This window comes from Microchirus variegatus (genome assembly GCF_963457635.1).
Source record: "Microchirus variegatus genome assembly, chromosome: 1".
Lineage (NCBI taxonomy): Eukaryota > Metazoa > Chordata > Actinopteri > Pleuronectiformes > Soleidae > Microchirus > Microchirus variegatus.
The window spans coordinates 22,837,257-22,858,831 of NC_139802.1; the positions used below are offsets into that span (position 1 = coordinate 22,837,257).

General features: G+C 41.3%; 1 protein-coding gene across 1 annotated transcript; it reads left to right on the top strand.

Annotated features, from left to right (window-relative positions):
• Positions 1 to 487: 487 nt before the first annotated feature.
• LOC310926233 (ubiquitin-conjugating enzyme E2 E1-like) lies at positions 488 to 20,739 on the top strand. The gene is made up of 6 exons (XM_083888331.1): positions 488 to 599; positions 2,513 to 2,696; positions 3,268 to 3,318; positions 17,870 to 18,002; positions 19,602 to 19,749; positions 20,605 to 20,739. The coding sequence occupies exons 2-6, from the start codon at positions 2,542 to 2,544 to the stop codon at positions 20,700 to 20,702; spliced, it is 585 nt and encodes a 194-aa protein (XP_083744457.1). The 5' UTR covers positions 488 to 599; positions 2,513 to 2,541; the 3' UTR covers positions 20,703 to 20,739.
• The last annotated feature ends 836 nt before the right edge of the window (positions 20,740 to 21,575 follow it).

Consider the following 21,575-nt stretch of genomic DNA (forward strand, 5'->3'; position numbering starts at 1 on the left):
TACCGATTTTCGCTATAATCGTGGTGTTCAGGGTGAATTTGAACAGGGGGCGCCACGCTTATTGGACCCTCCCACATCCAATTTTCGACGTATATTCCCCGAAACTTTTTCAGATGTCAATTTACACCAGGCCTGATGCGGTCCCGAAAATATGTGAGTTTTGCGGCATCGTAAAGGCCTCAAGCATGCAATTCATTTGGCGGAAAAATTATAATAATAATACCCTAATTAACCAATTCTGCTTTTAAAAATGCACACTTTTCATACTATATCCATATGTCTCATCAAAACAGCATTCGTGGTAGGACACTTAAAAAAAGCTGAATTAACCCTTTAAAAATGACACCTTAGACCTTTAATTGATCCACTTAAATGAGTGTATATGTTTGCACGCACGTCTGTTGACATAAATAAATAAATAAATACATAAGTTTAAGACATTTACGCAGCTCATAACGCTGAGCTCTAGTTTCCAGAGCAGCACCGGCGCCGTTGAGCTCACTGCAGCCGCGGGAGGATACTTCCGTTCCGCAGAGGGCGACAGGCAGCAGCAGCAGGCAGCCGAGACTGTGGCGGAGCTCCAGACACAATAGACGGGGGTAAGTTTGTGAAAGCGAGCGCGAATGTGCGCGTTCGGGCCGACGATTCGCGGCGCGGTGTCGGTAACGGCTCGGTTCGGAGCCCGTGTGTGTGTGTTTTCGGCGGTGGTTTTGTCGCTTCTCAAGGCGCAGAGAAAACAAACAGGAGCGTGTGCGGAGCTGGAGCAGCAGCAGCGGAGTGTTTCCTGGACGATGTTTGACGGGGGAAGGGGGGGGGGGTTCGAGAAACGCTTCTTTGCCGTGTTTAGTCCCCCTGTTTACGTTCAGTTTGTCGTTTATTAGGCAGCGTGAGAAAACACCGGAGGTTTAAATGTAACTGGTGTCATCAGTGAAGTGGTTGGGCCTCAGTGTCGGGGGTGGGAGGGAGGCGGTGGTGAGGGTGAACACGCAGCAGCAGCTTTGTGTGTGTGTGTGTGTGTGGAGGTTTTCACCGCCATGATGAAGCTAACTGTAACGAACCGCCGACATTTATTCACACGTCGTTTAAAAACACGCGTCAGACCCTGTTTTAGACGTGAAACTGTGTTTCCTAGCTACCTCGTCGGCTAACGGCGTTTCGTTCGTCACGGAGAAGCAGCTTTGTTAGCGCCCTCATCCGTCAGAGACGGGAAACTACATGCTAGCTAGCATATAAGTCGGCACCTTATTAATATTAACTTGGTTTATATTAATAGCTGCCAGGCAATATGATCAGAAGTGTTGTCATGCTAATTCTTTCTCAAATAAGTACAGCTAATTATCACTCAAATATCAGCTAAATTGCTCTTAAATAAAAGTGGTACAAACCACTTATTTAGGGCTTGAATGCCATTTACTGACAGAGAACAACAAACTATGACAATACAGCGTCTAACTTAATATGTCGGTCTCTATTTTATACACAAAATGTTCAACTATTATCTTGAAAACATGCATGTACGTCGGCACCTTAGTGAAACCATTTAGATAATAATAACTTGATTTCTATTAAAGTAGCTGCCAGGCAATATGATCAGAAGTGTTGTCATGCTAATTCTTTCTCAAATAAGTACCGCTATTTATCGCTCAAATATCAGCTAATTTGCTCTTAAATGAAATGTGTACAAGCCACTTATCTGGGGTTCTGAATGACCCTGTTTTAGATGTGAAATTGTGTCTCCTAGCTAACTTGTCGGCTAATGGCGTTTCGTTTAACACCATGGAAAAGTAGCTTTCTTAGTGCCCTCATCTGCCAGAGATGGGAAATTACATGCTAACTAGCATAGAAGTAGTTACCTTAGTGAAGCCATGCAAATAATAGCTTGGTTTCTTTTAAAATAACTTCAGGGCAATATGATCAGAGGTGTTGTCATGCTAATTCTTTGTGAAATAAGTACAGCTAATTTTCACTCAAATATCAGCTAATTAAAGGTACATTTTTGCTCTTGAATAAAAGTGGTACTAACCACTTATTTACACTTTTTATGGATAGCAAACTATGCTCTTAGCTAGGTGTTTTCTTATTAGAAATGCTAGCTAATGTTATCACGGCTACGTTAGGGCCCCCATTACACTCTTTCATCAGAGAGTGTAAATTATATGCTACAATATAAGTAGGTACAACAACAGAACTCTGTTTTCACTTAAAATAATGGTCGGTTAACACAAGCTGAGGCTTTTGGAATATGATTAAAACTCAATGAGTTCCGTCTTTATCTATTGAATTTATTGATTTTTCAGCTTCTTAAATGTGAAGATTTTCTGGTTTCTTTTGCTCTTTTGACAAAACAAGACATTTGAGAACGGTTTCATAAAAATAACGCTATTCATATTTTGGGTTATTTAGCTTCTGCTGTGTTTATAAATCACTCAGAAACGACTACATCTTTTGCAGCGATGCTATTGCGAAGTCTTGGCTGATTTTTTTTTTTCCCCCGTGTTCTCCTCTGCCTCAGGTTCCGGCTCTTCATTAATCCAAACCGGTATGTCGGATGAGGATTCCCGTGCCAGCACCAGCTCTTCCTCATCACCACCTTCATCCAGCCAAACTAGACAGAGGGACACGACTTGCAAGAAGAAACGGGAAAGCAAAGTCAGCATGAGCAAGACCTCCAAGCTGCTTTCCACCAGCGCCAAAAGGTGACAAATGACATTTGTAAAAAGTTTTATCGCAATGATTTGATAATTATGTTGTTGTTTTTCTCTCGCACAGTGTTTGTCTGGAATCTGGTGTTAATGTGGGATTTTCTAGAGAAAACAAAAAGACAACACATACAGACACAACATAGATGGTTTTTCTAATTAATGCCAATTTTATTTTTAGGTCCGTATATTTAGCTGATCACCTGATAAAGTTATTATTTTTTTGCAGTCAGATGTACCTAACAGCTTGTTATTTGGCAGTCAGTCTGTTTGGTAGATGTACTTAACAGCTCATTATTTGGCAGTCAGTCTGTTTGGTTGATGAACGTAAAGCTTCGTTATTTGGCAGATGATTTCTTGGTGGATGTAAAGAACCGCTCATTATTTGTCACACTTCTTTAATTTTGGGTGCAGTTATTTGTGTTGTAGCAGAATTTGACCATATTTATAGGGATTTTTCTTTGTTTCTGAAATGAAAGGTAATTATTAAAAAAGCGTATTTTAAAACCATGTAATACAGATCCTGAACAGTAGATAGTTTATGTTTTTGTTTCCTCTCTGTGTGCAGGATTCAGAAAGAGCTGGCTGACATCACACTGGACCCTCCACCAAACTGCAGGTCAGTTTCAGGGAATAATCTTACTGTTTTCTCCTCTCACTGATGTCGCGGCGAATCCAAAATCCCACCCGACACCATGCTCTCATCAAGTTTTTTTTATTGTCACGATTAATCATTGCACCGGTGAATCCATTAGTTGTCATAAAAAATCAACGTTGTGTGAACATTTGTGTGGACAAGGAAGTGCAGTGCGAGCTGTGGCTAACCTTTGTGCAGCTGTGGAGATGTTGTGATTACGATGACTATCTTTAAAAAAAACTGGAAGGTCCAGACTGGAGCTGCTGCCGTTACTGCATGCCTCCCCTCCCTCTTCCTCCTCCCCTCCTGCAGCAGCCCGAGGCAAATCACAGAAGCTCCCTCTCTCGCTGCTCAGTGCTGCAGTTCTGTCTGCAGCCGAGTCTGACCTTTGACACCCCACCCCCCAAAAAAAAGAAAAAAGAAGAAAGGGCCTTCTCTGCAGAACAAACAAACCACCTCTGGCCACAGACATCTACAACCATGAACGTCATCTCGACGTTTGCTGCTCAAACGATAACAAAGAATTCCGTGTTTATTCACTTCCTAAAGGGATATTTCAGGGTTTTTTTATGTGTTTTTTTTATACGTTACTGAAATGAAATCCAATTGCTAAATCGAAATGCACACCCTTCTGAAATGGAAGTACAAATCATCGCAAATTAGACATTTATTAAAAATCAGACAACCATACAGTCACTGCTTTAACTGTTTTTTAAACTGCTCACTGAGAGCTGAAACAATTAATCGATTACTAAATGAATCGGCAACTATTTTGATCGCCGATTCATCAGTTTGAAGCTTTTTTTCGCAATTAAAACAAGATTGACAGCTTCTTGAATGTGAATATTTTCTTTATAGCTGCGTAATGCGTGACATCATGTTTTACGTGCCGTGGCACTGGAGTCCAGGCACCGTTTACCAGTTAACGGCGTTAGCTCCTTTAGCGCGCCTACAGTCCATTCATCGACTGTTTATTAAAGGAAAAGAGCAGCATACCTGTGTACTGCATGTGTGCCTCTGTTTTTAAAGTTTAGCGTTACTTTAGAGACTCATGTTAACAATCGGGAGTCACCTAAACATGATGTCACGCACGTCTTTTTCCAGTCAGTTGTCTTGCGTTAACTTGGGTTAACATTAATGGCGTTAACGTGCGCTAACATGCTTTAACCGCGTCATGTTTAAGTGCCGCGGCACGGGAGTCCAAACACCATTTCCCATTTAGCTGCGTTAGCTCCTTTAGCGGCGTTAACGCGCCTATAGTCGAACTGGAGCGGTATCTTTATTAAAGGAGAGGAGCAGCGCTACAACGTTAACTTACCTGTGTACTGCCTATGTGTGCCTCTGTTTTTAAAGTTTAGCATTACTTTAGAGACTCATTTTAACCGTTTTGGAGTCACGTAAACCTGACATCAGGCGCGTCTTTTCCGGTCAGTCGTCATGGAAACGCATCTTGCGTTAATGTGTGTTAGCGTGCCTAGCACTACTTTAAAATGGTGCGTTTTCCACTGCTCACGCTGGTTCTGGGTGGCAGAAATAGCAGCAGGAGCTGTTGAATTTTTGGTTTTGTTGTCTCGACCCAGCGCCCCCACAGGCAAACCAGCCTTTTATTTGAAACTTGGTCTTTTTATAAGATCAAGCTGTGAGTTGGCTGTGGGGAAAACACCTGGTTTACCATGCAGCACTTAAACGTTCCTGAAATGTGTTTTCAGCAGTCACTTTAAGACTCTGTTTCTTTTCTTTTGCTCAGAGGTCGCACAATGCAGAGTGAAATGAATCCCGGTGTGCGAGGCCTGTTATTAGTTGAGTCAAATGTCATTTTTAATTGGAAAATGATCATGTTCTCTGGTCATATTGAGGACTTACATCGTGGATTAAAGTGTCCGTGACAAACCCGGAGAGGCAAATGCCGATGAAGCGGAGAGAAGTTAGCATAAAAATGTCAGGTGGAAGAGCTGCCAGGATTCTGTTTCAGCTCCACACAATGATTTCTAGTGTTTCCAGTGATTGTGTTATTGTTAAGTGAGGCCTGCTTGTGTTTGACTCACTTGAAGGATGGATGACGGGTAGACGGAAGCGATCATAGCCTTTTTCACCTTTTCTAAAATAAACACAAACCAAATTCCGTTGAAATTAAATACGATTTTAGCTCCCGGGGAGGTCTGGGTCACAAATCACGGCTGCTGGAAGTGATTGTTGAGTTTTCTGATGGGTGATAACACCTTAATCACTTAACATAAGTGCACTTGATATAATCTTTTATTGTGTTTATGCAGCGTTAACTTGCTGTTAAACAGCCTTTTTCACCTTTTCTTAAAAAAACGTAAACCAAATTCCGTTGAGATTATACGCGATTTAAGCTCACGGGGGAGTCTGGGTCACAGAATTTGAATGAATTAAATTATCAAGGAATTAAAACTGAACCATTTTGGTTTGTGGACAAAAACAAGACGTTTGGAGAACATCCCGGTTTGACAAACTATTCATCGATTAATTGAGAAAATAATCGACAGATTAACCTCTTCTTCCCTGACCCTCTTTTTGGAGTCCCTGCTCGAAAATGACATGTCCAAACTAAATAGATATTATCTTGGTATCTAAATAAAGATAACAATTGTGAGATTCCACCAGAGGTATAAGTTTCACTGTAGATGCCACTGTGTCAGAGTAAATGCAGATGGAACACAGCATAAGTGAAGGATTTTTTTTCCCTCGCCTAAAAAGAAAGCCTTTTGAAGTAAATATCACCTCTAAAATATGCAGTAGGAGCTTAAAAACACATGGAGGTCATGTAACAACATGTGGCCATGAGCTGTGCAAAGTCTGATGCTGCTGAAGTGAACCAGAGTAAAATTACAGCGGTTTTAGTAAAGACATGTCTAGGCGTTCCCTTGTTCGGCACATTTTGGCACCATCTGTACCATTTAAGATTTCTTAGGTACCAGATTATTAAAACCCATTTCATTTTATTTACATGTCACTGTTGGTCTAAAAAAACTTGTTTTGTTTTACCTTCACATATTTCCCCAATCGTTGTCATCATCTTTCGGGTTGCTGAGGTGCAATGACAACAGAAGTGCTAAAAAACAACTGAAAAAGTGAGAGAGGAGGCCATGCTGCTGTCCTGTCAAACGTGGGGCCAGGGATCTGGGCTGGTGTGAAATTGAGGGGGGCTGGTTTTTGGTCCTTCTCCTCCCTGTTGTGCCACCTTAAGGCTACATTATACTTCTCCGACTGCGTAATGCGTTATCCGTCTGCGTCACCACGTAGACCACTCGAGCCTTTATACTTCTGCGTCGTGGTGACGGATAGGCGCTGCAATTTCCCGCCCGATCAGTAGGGGTCGCTGCGCAAGGTTGTTGTGCTTTTGGCAACAGTGAGCAATGGCGTCCGAGGGAGAAAGACTGTTGTTGTTGAAATAGTGGCCGTTTGTCACTTTTCTGTGTCCCGGAACGCAGTTTTAAGATAATTTGAGGCGAGAAATTGGTCATTTAGAGTCTAAACATGTGCTGTGTGTGTTAAGATATGACGTATTTATAGTTTGGCAGCGACGAAGTCGGCGGTGTTCAGCTCCGCCCTCTGTGGACGCTCGGTGCTCACTGTGAGCCGGCACAGAGCAGTGTTATCTCGGCCTGTCCTGAGGACCAATCGCAGCTCTTGCCATCTCTGTTGTCCCTTGACGGAGTGACGGACACTTAAAAAATATTCCGTGCAGCCGGAGACGACGCAGAGACTCTACAACAGGTTCTGCGTCGACGCAGAGGACTCTGCGTAACCTACGTAGAGCACTTTACGCAAGAGTATAAATTGGGCTTTACTCCTTCCTTTTCAACCGTTACAGCTGCAGGAGCACTTCTACGACGCTTAGCCATAGCCTTCCTTGATGGTCTGGAGGGAGGGGGAGCAGAGGCGCAACGAGACGATCATCTCGTGACTGACGGGGTTGAGCACAGGCTGAGGACCTTGGAAGCTCAGAATCATCGTCATTATCACTGTTGAAAAAAAAAATATAAATATTTATTATTTGGCCAACAGCTGAACTGGGGTATAATACATTAATTTAGAGAAAAAAAAAGAAAAAATGTTTTTCAAATTACCTCCGTTAGACGCACTTTCACTGTCAGCGTTTACTGTATTTATCACGTGGGTAATGTAATGTAACAATGAATCGATTAAAAAGTATTCCTTCGTGAAATTACATACCTTTCCTGTGATGATATGTGGTAGTCAGGGTCACTGCCACTGTGAAGCTCTGGCTGGATGAGATCTTCTTCATCTGAAGACGAGTCCTCAGGGATTACATCTGCCCCGCTGTCACTCACAAGCATATCCAACACTTCCACAGCACTGTCAGAGAGTTTTCTGCTTGCCTTTTTTTCAAAGGTGGACAAAGAAAGCGAAAAACCGTTGATTGCCGATGCTCGATGTGCGCAATGACCACTCATCAACTCCGCTGCATATTCCGGTTACTCAGCGCCATAGCTCTGGTTTACGTAGATCAAGTTGGGTGATTGACAGCTTGTTTTAATCCTCTAAACCAATAGAATCGGGCCACGGTCTCGTGCGTGTGAGTTACTTCATTAGCGAGTAAAAGGGACACAAATGCTTATGACACAAATTGACGGACATTCGCCTTTCTCCAATCCAGACATACTAATGTCGCTCTGGAATGACCAATCAGGCCGACAATAGTCCTGAAAACATGCTGGAAAGTGTAGTTCTTCATTAGAAATGGTTTTGTTCCAGTGGAAATAACTTGTTTTGATAAACAGCAAAGATAAGACGACATTTCTGCTTATATTTCTTGAAAGTCAGTTGTTGTTTTGCTCTTATTTTGGGGCTGCATCCGTGAATCTTGGTCGTAGAGTGATAAAAATTGTACCGTTGGAAAGTGTGGAGTCTCAGCTGTCAGCTTGGTTTACATAATCACGCTGACGCTCCGGTGCCGCTTTTCAATGAGTGCACTGTAACGGTGTTTTCCGCTCCTACTGTTTTGATCAATCGCTGTTTTAACTGTGTTTGGTGGACATACAAACATTTTTCATCAGCTTTTAGCTGAGTTTCTGACCTTTCTGTGAGTATGCAGCATGTCTGTGTTTATCAAAGTTAAATATGGTTTTATGACGCTTTTGTCGCTCGGTCCCGGGGGCAACCGTGAAGAAGAGGTTAATCGATTACTAAAATATTAATTAGTTCCATGCTTTGCTCCATGGACTTTCAATAATTCCATTAGGAGGAAAGTAGCAAGTCTAATAGCGGTGTTTTATAGCAGCCGTGTTTCGCAGGTAACAGCCTGTCTTCAGAGAACACCCCCCTTGTTTTCCACTATTTTGGTTTGGTCCAGCCCAGTGGGTTGTTGTTGTTGCTCTGTGGCTGATGAGCGACAGACAGATTAGCGTTGGCATTAATTAGACATGAATTTTGAACTTTTCATTTGAGGCTACAGTCAGTCCTCCTGTCGCATCCATGTCAAAGAGATCATCAGTGTGGCAGCATTTTTCAAAAGTAGATGACAGTAAAAAAGTGGAATGCAAACTTTGCAAGCAACAGCTTGCTTTTCACAGCTCTACTACAAACTTGGCATATCATTTAAAAACGATAAGCTCAGGTTGCTCCGTCCGTTTCGAGTATGAACATATCAGAATTATTAATAATAATGAATAATAATGCATTATATTTAAGGCGCCTTTCAAGACACTCAAGGTCGCCGTACAACAACAAAATAAAAATAACAAAAGGTAAGAGCAACGGGTAGAGAGTTAGAGAGTCAGAGGGAGTAGGCCTGTTTAAAAAGGTGGGTTTTCAGGTGGGATTTGAAGATGGCAAATGAAACAATGTTCCTGATGCCGAGGGGGGAGGGAGTTCCAGAGGCGGGGGGCAGATCGGCTGAACGCTCTGGCCCACATGGTGGTCAGACGGGCAGGAGGCACAATGAGGCTGATAGATGAGCCAGATCTTAGTGTCCGGGAAGGGGTGTTGTGATGTGAAGGAGGTCAGAGAGGTATGGGGGAGAGAGGTTATGGATGGCCTTGAAGGTGAGAAGCAGAATTTTGAAATCAATGCGGAATTTAACTGGAAGCCAGTGAAGCTGTTGCAGAACAGGAGTGATGTGATTGATAGAAGGGATCCTGGTGATGATCCGGGCAGCAGAGTTCTGAACCAATTGGAGTTTATGAATGGACTTGTGGGGAAGACCAATAAGAAGGGAGTTACGACTTCTGGTGACGCCATGTTCTGAGACGCACGCACGGAGTGTGGGCTCCCCTGTAAATCGGTGGTGTTTTGCTGTTTGTAGAATTATAATTCATTTTAATTGAAAGGGGGCTGAACCCAAATTACTGTAGACTAACATGAACACGGGTAGAGACACACGGAACGCAGGGAGACAGCAAAAACCGCAAGAAGAAGCGAAAGGAAAAAAAGGGACGCCATCTTCCCCTAGCGAGACGAGTGGAAAGGCGGGCGAAATGAACATGGAGCACATTCTCCGGGAGTTAAGAGAGTTGAGGAAAGAAAATAAGGAGTCGTTTGCCGACACTAAGGCCTCGTTATCCAGACTGGAAGTGTCGGTCACGGATTTGAATCAGAGGATGGAGAAATTAGAACAGAGAACCGAGGAGGTGGAGACGAGAGTCGGCGTGGCGGAGGACACCGGCCAGCGTCATAAGAGGATGCTGCGGCACCTGTTGAAACGCGAGACGGCTCTGACGAATATGTGCGATGATTTGCAGAACCGAATGCGCCGCAACAATTTGAGAATTTATCAAGTTCCAGAAGAAAGTGAGAAAAATGACACGGCTGGTTTTGTGAAGAATTTAATTGAGACTGCGCTACAACTCCCGCCCGAGGTAAATATAAAGATTGAGAGGGCGCATCGATCGCTGGGACTGAAACCCGCGGGTCAGCACCTCCACGTTCCATTATCGTGAGGTTTTTGGACTACACAGTAAAGGAGGCGGTGTTGCGGCAAGCATGGACCCAAAGACAAGTTAAGTTTCAAGGAGAAGTGATTTACTTCGACCATGATTACTCTCCAGAAGTGCAGAGGAAGAGAGCGCGGGTCCGTGGAGTGATTAAGCAACTGAAGGAGAAGGGGATCCAGGCCAAATGTCGCTTTCCGGCGCAGCTCAGAGTCAACTTGGAGTCGGGAGTGAAAACTTTCTCTACGCTGGTGGAGGCTGCGCCAACATTGACGGAGCTGGGCATCGCGGTGCAGGTCAGCGAGAGAGAGAGGCTGGAATGGGAGCTCTCAAGGGAGACATGGCGACGACAGGACGGCGGGAGGAGAGAAAGAAAGGACACTTCACTGTCTGCGGCGGACCTGGGGACCTTTTTGCGGGATTAAAATGATGAGTGCTGTGCTCAGGTAACATATTTTGATGCGGCTGCCCTGTTACATTGTGACTCATTGTCACATTATCACCGACAAGAGTAATGTGTTATGTGTATCACTGTCTACAGCTGAAACAGCTGAACCTGCTGAAGAAAAGTGAAACTTTTAGGAGTGTTAGTAAGAAATTAGGGGAGTTAACTCCGTTCGTATTGTTTTGATGAGACCCAAAATGGGATTACCACCTCACCAAGGATTTAATCTGTTTCTTTGGTTTGTGGTTGGATCAGCACTTAGTGCATGTTGCCCAGAGGGAATTAAAAGTCACAACCCTCTGCCTGCATTACAACAGGGGCTGGACACATTTCTGGACTCAGCTGGACTTTTGGAAGTCACATGTGTTTACTGTATTTGTTCTGTTCTGTGTGTTAAGAGTTCCTATATCATTGACATGTTGGTTAAGTTCTCACAAGTGTATTTTGTAACTATCAGAGCAAGGTCAATTACTTTAGGCAAAGGTGAATCTGGGGGAAGTAAAATAATAACAAGGAATGTCAATTTATGTCCAATTTAGGGGTTGTCAGTTATAATGTGAAAGGAATAAATAATCCTATAAAAAGAAAGAAGATTTTAACTCAGTTGAAAAAACTTAATTGTTCAATAGGGTTGTTACAGGAAACGCACTTAAATGATGTAGAACACAAGAAATTGAGAAGAGACTGGGTCACACAGATATTCTATGCTTGTTGTCCAAATAGCAGAAAGAGAGGAGTGGCAATTTTGATTAGTCAGTCCATTAGTTTTGCATTTCAGAAAGAAGTTAAAGATAAAGAGGGTAGATACATACTTATTATAGGAACAGTGGGTGGCGTAGAGCTAACCATCATGAATATCTACGCTCCTAACGAAGATGATCCTACCTTCTTTAAAGAGGTGGCATCTGTGATGGCAAGGGAAGCCAGAGGCATCATCATTTTAGGGGGGGACTTTAATTGTGTTTTAAATATGAAAATGGATAAATTGCCTTCTGATTATGGACCCCCTAACAGGAAATCCAAAGCAGCAAAACACATGCTGGAAGAATTAGGGCTTGTGGATGTTTGGAGAGCTAAGAATCCAACAACAAAAGATTTCACCTTTCTGTCTATGGTTCATGGGTCATATTCTAGAATTGATCTGATTTGCATTTCAAAGCAGAGTTTGCATAAAGTTAGAGAGTGTGTAATTGAACCGAGTACTCTATCTGATCATGGTCCTGTAAAAATTAGATTAAATTTAGGCTTTGGGTGGCACTTCAAATACTGGAGACTGAATATTTCATTGTTAACAGATCCAAGTATAAAAGAACAAATAAAACAAACTATAAATGAATACTTCGCAATTAATGATAATGGATCAGTATCCCCCTCAACACTTTGGGATGGGGCGAAGGCGGTCCTGAGAGGGAAGTGTATTGAGATTGCTGTCAAATTAAACAAACAGAGAATGGAAAGAGAAAAACAGTTGGAAAGCGATATAAAAAGACTAGGACATGAACATAAAGTAACGAGTATCGAGCGAGCCGCCTACATGCCTTTCAACTGAGAAAAGAGCAGTCAAGCCGCATTGTTCCTAAGATAAAACATCCAACTTCTTTGACTGAGGTTTCACGCTCGGAAGAAGTAGCTGAGGCATTTCATTTATAAAAAGCTTTATGATACACCTGAAGAAACACAAAACAAAAGGAAATTGGAAGCTATGTTCAAGGTCTTACTTTAGCGAAACTTTCTGTGTCGCGGGCAGATGAATTGGTAGCTCCTATACGAGAAAGTGAGATACAAGACGTTATCAAGTCATTAAAGAATTACAAATCCCCTGGCACAGACGGTCTACCAGGTGAATTTTACAAGGCCTTTATGGAGGAGCTTGTGCCAAAACTTTGTCAGGTCTTTAATTACGCTTTCCAGGAAAATGACCCACCAAAGAGCTGGTCAGAGGCCATAATAACAGTTTTACATAAGGAGGGGAAAGACCAACTAGACTGTGGTGGATGCAGAAGTACTTAGGCAAATTGATTAACCCTGACCAGACTGGTTTTATACCGGGTCGACAGGGAGCAAACAATATAAGAAGAGCTTTAAATGTACAATTAGTAGCAAGGCAATCGGCCCACCCGTCGAAGCTTCTCAGTCTTGATGCTGAGAAGGCTTTTGACAGAGTGGACTGGTCATATTTAAATTATACTATGGAACAAATGGGCTTCAATCTGACATTTATACGATGGATTAATACCCTGAATAAAGACCCAATATCAAGGGTTAGGGTTAATGGGTACTGCTCCAAATTTTTTGATCTTAAAAAAGGTGTTAGGCAGGGAAACCCGGTCTCTCCTGTTTTGTTTGCACTGTGTATCGAACCGCTTGCTGAGTTAATAAGGGGAAATGATCAAATTGAGGGAATAGTGGATGAGGGAGGTGAGATGCATAAAATTTCACTGTTCGCGGATGATATTCTTTTGTTTATAAGAAATCCACAGTCATCTATACCAGCTCTTATGCAATGCCTGGGGGACTATGGGGAGGTTTCAGGGCACAAGGTTAATGAGGGGAAATCGGAAGCAATGATGATAACAGGATGCTGGCCTACGTGCTTGGACAGACGGGTGAAATTCAGGTGGTCAAGAGAGGGCTTTAGGTATCTGGGAGTCATTCTGACCCATACCTCAAATCAGTTATATAAAGCTAATTATGATAAACTTATTTCGCAAATCAAAAATGACTTGGAAAGATGGGAGATGCTTCCATTGTCCTTGGTTGGGAGGGTAGAAACTATCAGGATGAATGTCCTGCCAAGATTGTTATGTCTCTTTAATGCGTTACCTATCACTGTTCCTGTATCTACCTTTACATTTTTGGATAGGCTTGTTTCCAAATTCATATGGCAGAACAAAAGGCCTAGGGTGAGACTCAAAGTCCTCTGTGCACGCAAGGATAAGGGTGGATTAGCCTTGCCACATTTCAGAAGTTACTAGTGGGCAGCACAACTGGGAAAATTGGTTTCATGGATGAGATTAGATATGGACACAAAATGGGTACATATAGAGCAAGGTTCAGTAAAAAGTATATCGCTCTCAACCCTTCTCTTTCTAAATTCAAAATTAAGGCGTAAACTTAGGATACAAAACGAATATGTTAATTATACATTAAAGGTTTGGGAGAAGACAAGACGATTGTTGAATTTACCTTTATCTCTATTAAGGGCAGAAAAGATAACTACTGCCTATGATGTTCTACTAGCAAAAATGGACAGTGGCTTCAATAGATGGGCGGGGAAGGGCCTCATTACAATAAATCAACTATTTGAAGGAACGACTCTCAGGGCTTTCTCACAACTTCAAGCAGTATGGTATTGATTCTAAGGATTTATTTAGATATTTTCAAATTCGACATTTCCTGATGACACACAAGGAGTGGGACAAAATTAAAGAAGTTCCATCTAATTTTGAACAATATTGGATTGGGATAGCTGAGAATAAGATGAACACTAAAAAGATAATATCATGTATATATGACAGGATCCGTATGGATACATCAGTGGATACACTTGACGTGAAAGCTAAATGGGAGTTGGAAGCTAATACCATGATTGCTGATGAGGAGTGGGAGAGTTCTTGGGTGCCCTGGCAGATATGTTTAAGTAGCCCAATTTGGAGGGAATTCAGCTGGAAGTTGAGAGCAAGATTTTTCAAGACTCCTTTGGTAATAGCTAGTTATGACAATAACTGTTCCCCCCTGTGTTGGAGGGGTTGCGGTATAACAGGGGACTTTTCCCACATCTTCTGGGATTGCCCTAAATTGCAAAAATTCTGGGAGAATGTGAAGCGACAAATATGTGAGATTTTGAATTTAGATAGACAAATCGAACCACAGCAACTCATTTTAGGTACTGTATCGTTCACCGATTTAGGGAAAAAAAGGGTGTATATGCTCAGGGTTCTTTTATTGATTGCGCATAAAATGATCACAGTAAATTGGCTTAAGCCTCATCCACCCACACTGGACCAGTGGTCTCAAAGGCTTAAGGATGTTAATTGCATGGAACACATAACGGCAAACCTTTGACTCCAGACAGATTCATATCTTGAAAAATGGTCACCTGTTATAATGTATTTGGAAAGGTGAGAATACAGTCTGTTGTTTTATTTTTTTTATTTTTTATTTTTTTTTTAGATATTTCTCACTATTATTATTACTAATTAGACCTACAAAGAATACTCTTTCACCTCTTTGCTACTTGAATGTCCTTGTATTTTGTATTTTGTATTTTGTCAGTTTGATACCAATGACTATTGATGCTTATTAATGTGTGAGACTCTGTCAAGGAACTTGTTCTAATAAATGTTCAAAAAAAGAAGGGAGTTACAATAGTCAAGGCGGGATATGACCAGGGAGTGGACCAGGATAGCAGTAGAGTTGGGAGTAAGGGATGGGCGGAGACGGTTGATGCTGCGTAGATGGTAATAGGCTGACCGAGTGGTGTTATTGATGTGGGTCTGGAATGAGAGAGTGCCGTTAAGGACGACACCCAAACTCTTAACCTGTAGGGAGGGGCAAACAGAGGAGATATCGATGGGGATGGTGAAACTTTGAGTGTTGGCGAGAGTGGATTTGGAAACTATGAGGAGAACCTCGGTTTTATCACTGTTGAGTTTCAGGAAATTGGAAGAGAACCAGGTTTTGATTTCTTGTAGACAGTTACAGAGGGAGGAGGGTGGGAAGGTGGAGGTGGGTTTGGAAGAAAGGTAGAGCTGGGTGTTGTCCGCATAACAGTGGAAGTGGATATTGAATTTGCGGAAGATCTGACCAAGGGGGAGGAGATAGATAGTGAACAGGATGGGGCCAAGTACAGAGCCTTGGGGAACACCAGAGGAGAGGGGAGATGGTTGGGATGTGAAGGTTTTCAACTGGATAAACTGGGTGCTGCCATAGAGATAAGATTTTAACCACTCCATAGTATATTTCAATGTTTTAGTCTAATAATCGTTGATTGGTTTTATAACTGCAGGCGCACCTGGTCGTAACAGCGGCAGCATCCTGTGGTCCATTTGTGTCTCAGCCGCAAAGCTGTGCTCCTATGTTCAGCCTCGCTCTGTATTCCTCAACAGTTATTGTGCTGATATTACTAGTTGACAGTAGTACATTATTTTCTGATATCACGCGCTATAGTATTGCGCAGATGAAAGTAATGCAAAACGCTGTCAGACTGTTGAACTGCAGCCGCGGCTGCGGGTCTTTTCAAATTAAGAGCTGCAGCCGTACTGGTGCTTTGTGGGTGTGGCTCTTTTCAAATTAAAATAGCCGCACTCGCAAAGCATCAAGAGTTTCTTTGGTTGATTACAGCCCTAGAATTCCCCTTTTTGTCTTTTTTTTTTTTCATCGTTAAAGCCTTTAATCTCAATCTCTGTCTTTGTTCAGATTATTCGCCAATCTCTTCAAGGAATGTAAAAAAAGAAAGAGCATTTGTAACATGAATTCCTTGAAATATCAAACATTAATTCGTCAGTTCATAAGTTTTCACCTGTCAAAACGTCAAATTAAAGCCAAACTGAGTCTGGATTGATTGAGACTCGTGCACTGTGATCAACATCTATTTGCCCCCTTTAGATCAGGATCAATACGGTTCTATCTTGTACTCATGAGGCCCGAGGGGCTCTAGACCACATGTTCCTCATATGAGATATTGGGGGGGGGGGGATCAATGCAGATTACACATCATGACACATAGACACTGGGGATTTGCTTTGAACTGGAGCATCATCTGAATGATGCGCAACGGAGAAGGAGCCTCTAAAATACTGGCTTATGAAGTTTAATATGCAGCAAAATTAACATAAACCTATTTTCGCCTTTTCAAGTTATTAGTCGGTTAATTGATCGATGAATTGTTTCAGCTCGAGATTAAAATAATCGATCATTGCAGCTCTACTTTGAGTTTTCAGCTTTCGTGGACAAAAGTGGACACAATTTATTTACATTTTTTATTTTATTGTTGGAGAAATTGATTGAATTTTAAATGCACGCAAGTATCATCTGCACTGACTCCTACTGCATTAATTATTAAACGCGTTGGTTGGTGTAAAGATTCTCTCTTTTCCTGTTTGTTGACTAGATTTCCTCTGCGTTTGTTGTCGTCTTTCCCTGGCGTTATTGATGGGATCGTGTGATTTACTATGCTAATCCGTTTAACCAACAGAGACGACAACAAACACAGATGGTTGGAAAATATGAAATATGTGTCTTGTTTTTTATTCCATCTCTAAATGAATCCTAAATCCTGTTTCTTTGATTTTTTTCTGCCTTTTTAAAGCTTCTTAAATGTGAATATGTTCTGCTTTCTTTGCTCTGTGACAAGGAAATCATTCAAAACAAAACGAGAGACATTTGGTGATGTCATTGCATCATTAATATCTGCTCTGTTCATGTTGTGTGTGTATTTCTGTAGAAGATATATAATATTCTGTAGCTCATAATTATGACATTTTACCTCATAATTTCAGTTTATGTCATAATTGTGACTTTTAATCTCATAATTGTCTTTTTATGTCAGAATTTCGACTTTTTTATCTCAGAATTTTAAATAATCTCAGAATTATGACTTTATCTCATAATTATGACTTTTTGTCTCATAACTATGACTTTTTCCTCATAATTTCAACTTTTTATATCATAATTATGACTTTTTATCTCATAATTTCAAATGATCCCATAATTGTCTTTTTATCGCATAATTATGACTTTTTATCTCAAAATTTCTACTTTTTATCTAGAATTTCTACTTTTATCTCAGAATTTTGTCTCATAATTGTGACTTTATCTCATAATTATGACTCATCTCAGAATTTCAACTTATCTGATCATTTCAACTTTTTGTCTCATATTTATGACAACATTTTATCTCCGAATTATGACCTATATCATAATTATGACTTTTTTGTCATAATTTAGCCTTCTTATCTCATAATTTCGACTTTTTATCTGATAATTATGACTATCTCAGAATTTCAAATTATCTGATAATTATGACTTTTGTCTCAGAATTTCAAATTTGTATACCTTTTTTTCTCTCTGGCAGAAATAGGCTTCCATACGTTTGTCTTTGTTAAAAATTACAAAGGTTGTTTGTGTGTTTTGGAGTTGCTTCACAGTGTCCCTGTGTCCCTGTCTGCAGTGCTGGCCCCAAAGGAGACAACATCTATGAGTGGAGGTCGACCATCCTGGGACCACCGGGCTCCGTGTACGAGGGAGGCGTCTTCTTCCTGGACATCGCCTTCACCCCAGATTATCCCTTCAAACCCCCCAAGGTACTGACCACTGTGTGTTTTTAAATCCTTCGTCTAAGTGAGAGTTAAGATAGACTTGAAGCCACTGAATAAAAGTACAATCCCACACCAAAACTTATTGAGAAAATCAGCAATTCTCGCTCATGGGGAACACAGGAGAGCTGCTCGTCTACTGCTGCCTCTTTGGACAGTGAGGGTCATTTAAACTAACCTGAACAAAGGATTTCAAATACAGATGTGATGAAATAGCACATGTGAAGTTACAGATGGAGGCAGCAGTGGGTCACAGACTCCTGTCAGCTAGGATGTTAAATTGGTGTTTGGTGCAGGAGCGGAAGCAGTGACACAAACTTCAGTCTGTGAAAAATGTGAAAAGTCAAGATGCTCTACACAATGGATAGATTACCTAGCACTTGTTGCACTGAAACTACAGCAAAAAAAAAAATTAAACGAGAAGACACCCATTTCTTTTATGTTGTAAAGCAACAGCAGCTGTGGAGCTATATTTCTTTCATCATAGGTTACAGTCCAGGTTGCAGATCCTCTGTTCAGCCACCAGAGGGTGCTGGCCTCCCACAGAGGAAGATGATTTGTAGTTCCTGGTCCAGATTCATTGTTTCTGCCTCAGTAAACCACTTCATAGACGCATTCATGTTTTTATAAACATTATTAAATATTTCTTATTAAATAAAGTGAATTACTTTATAAGGGACTTTAATCAGTTCTGCCTGGGTCTATTTGGATTTTATGGCTGTAGAATTGTTCTTCTGCTTCCTTTTTATCCAAGATGTCGTTCACTTTTCCGTTATTATTCAAATGTTTTCGGAATTACGGTGCCGAGAAATCGACGTCACAAACGTCTGTGATTGGACGCTCCTTCCGTGGAAGTCCTGAGGTTCTACGGTAATGACGAGTATATGGGCACGAGGGTTAGGTACTGTTTATAACTGAACCGAAACGGTACCTTATTTGGGTACTTTTAAAATGTTTCTCAGTTTTTTTATTAAGAAGATTTAAGAACAGTAAATAAATAAATCTAGAACATTTAGGACCAGATCAACAGCAAGAACTCGCTCTTTTTCTTCTTCTTTTGTGAAAATGTTGTTAGCATCAACTACCAACACTAGCAGTGCTAGTAACATAATTTCGACTTCTTATTTCATAATTTCGACTTCTTATCTCGTAATTCCCACCTTTTGTCTCATAATTTTAATAACCGCCCGAAAGTTTGCCACGTGGCTAACGTTAGGCACAGTCGGCAGGCTAACGACAAGTAAAGACTTTTTGAGGAGTCGCAAGTCAGAGGCTGACCCCGTTCGACGAGAACGTGACATGATGTCACGGCTCTCTCCACGTGGCAACAAAAAAATATGCGGAAATGTTGGTAGCAGCTACCAACGCGAACCGTGCTAGAAGTAGCACTGCTTCCCGGCCCGCCATGCATTTCGTGTGGCATATATTACATTGAGCGATGTCTGCGTCTAACTTTCGACCATTATTGCTGCTGGCTATCGTAGTCTTGCAACGTGTAGCTCTCGCGTTCTCGCACACTCTCGCAGACATTTCAAGTACCGAAATTTGGCCACGACGAGCATAAGGAACGTCTCTGTGTCCTTGCAGGTAACGTTCCGTACGAGGATCTATCACTGCAACATCAACAGTCAGGGCGTGATCTGTCTGGACATCCTGAAGGACAACTGGAGCCCTGCCCTCACCATCTCCAAGGTCCTGCTGTCCATCTGCTCCCTGCTCACAGACTGTAACCCAGGTGAGATGCTCATCACACACACATCCACTGCTTTATTTCCACGGGAGAATCAAGTTTATTTCTCTCTGGTCTTTGGTATGGGAGAGTGAGTTGTTCACACACTCACCAATTTTCCACACACTAATGGTTGCGTAAAGAAGAAGAAATGGCTGTGAAACATATTCGAAAGAAGTCCTAGACTAAAGAAGACTCATGTTTTTATAGTTCCCCGGTCCTGTGTCCACAATTTCAGCTGTCCATGTTTTCACTGAGAGGCTTTTGTTCAGATTCGCTTCAGTGACGCAAACTGACCACACGAGGCCGCTATAGACCAGCACCTCGTCCTGTGTCTCTGAGAGCAAAAAAATTAAGATGATTTTCCCCTATGTTTCTATGGAAGCTGTTTCTGAAGGTGAAAAAGGTGTCAAAAGACATAATTATGATAGTCGAAATTATGACATAAACAGTCAATAATAAGTAATTATGAAATAAATTTGAAATTATGAATTTAAAAAAAAAGTCAATTATGAGGTATAAAGTTGAAATGAGAAGTTAAAAGTAAATTATCAGATAAAAAGGCATAATTATGACATAAAAAGACATAATTAAGAGATTTAAAAAAGTTGAAATTATGAGATCAAAATATGATTATGAGATCAAAATGTTCTGGTTTTTTCTTGTTTATTTAATCTCCAATTTCGAAGCCCTCTGCTGTTAAATAAAGTTGTGAATAATATAGAATTTCACGTGTGCTTAAGACACAAGGAAAATGTAAATACACGTGACTCGTGTTTGAGCCTGTGAGGGTTTTCCTTCTTCTTTAACTCGGTTTTACTGAAATTATTTCTTTATTGATGTATTTATTGTTTTGTGCAGCGGATCCCCTGGTGGGAAGCATCGCCACCCAGTACACGACTAACAGAGCGGAACATGACCGAACAGCCAAACAGTGGACAAAGCGATACGCCACATAAAGCCACAGCGGGCGGCTGCGGCGGCAGTGACGTTGGTGGTGGGAGGTGGAGGAGGAGGGGGCGTGGCAGTGGGAGGGGGGTTGTTCTGTGTTGGTCAGGGTGGGGGTGGGGCTTATTTTTATCTCAGATTTTTAGTACTTTATTGTCTGGTATATTTTTTGCTTCCTGATTAAGTTATCTCTGCAAATATGGTAATAAAGTTACTCAATGGAGAGGAATTCTTGTCTGCACTTTCTTTAGTGTTGTTTTTACAGTGTTGGTTTCTGCTGGATTAAATTAAAACACAAAATATACGAGATGATTATTGGATTTACAGCCTGGGATGATGTCTCTTAATTTTTGTGTAGTGAACCTTACTCCCTCTCAGCACCTTAAGTGCCAAAAATGTCCCATCATATCATTTTCCTTACATTTGCTGAGTTTGTTATTTTTCAGTATTTTCTGACTTGGCTTCATTTGTTCTACAGCTCCTCTCTACCTGCTGGATTACCAGGAAAATTACTTCTTTACCAAACAAAATAATGATAAACAGTAATAATTTCAGACCCGGATGTCAGAATGAAAGTATAATTACATGGGATGCAAATATTCGTTAATTTTGGTTTTAATGGAGACACTTAACCACTTCTTCCATGACCCTCTTTTTGGAGTACCTGCTTGAAAATGGCATGTCCAAACTAAATAGAGTAAACCTCTGCAATTACAAGCTCTATGTGAATTATCTTGGTATAAAACTACAGATAACACTTGTGAGATTCCACCAGAGGTGAAAGTTTCACTGTAGATGCCACTGTGTCAGAGTAAATGTACATGGAACACAGAATAACTGAAGGATTTTTTTCTCTCGCCTAAAAAATATTGCATTTTAAAGCA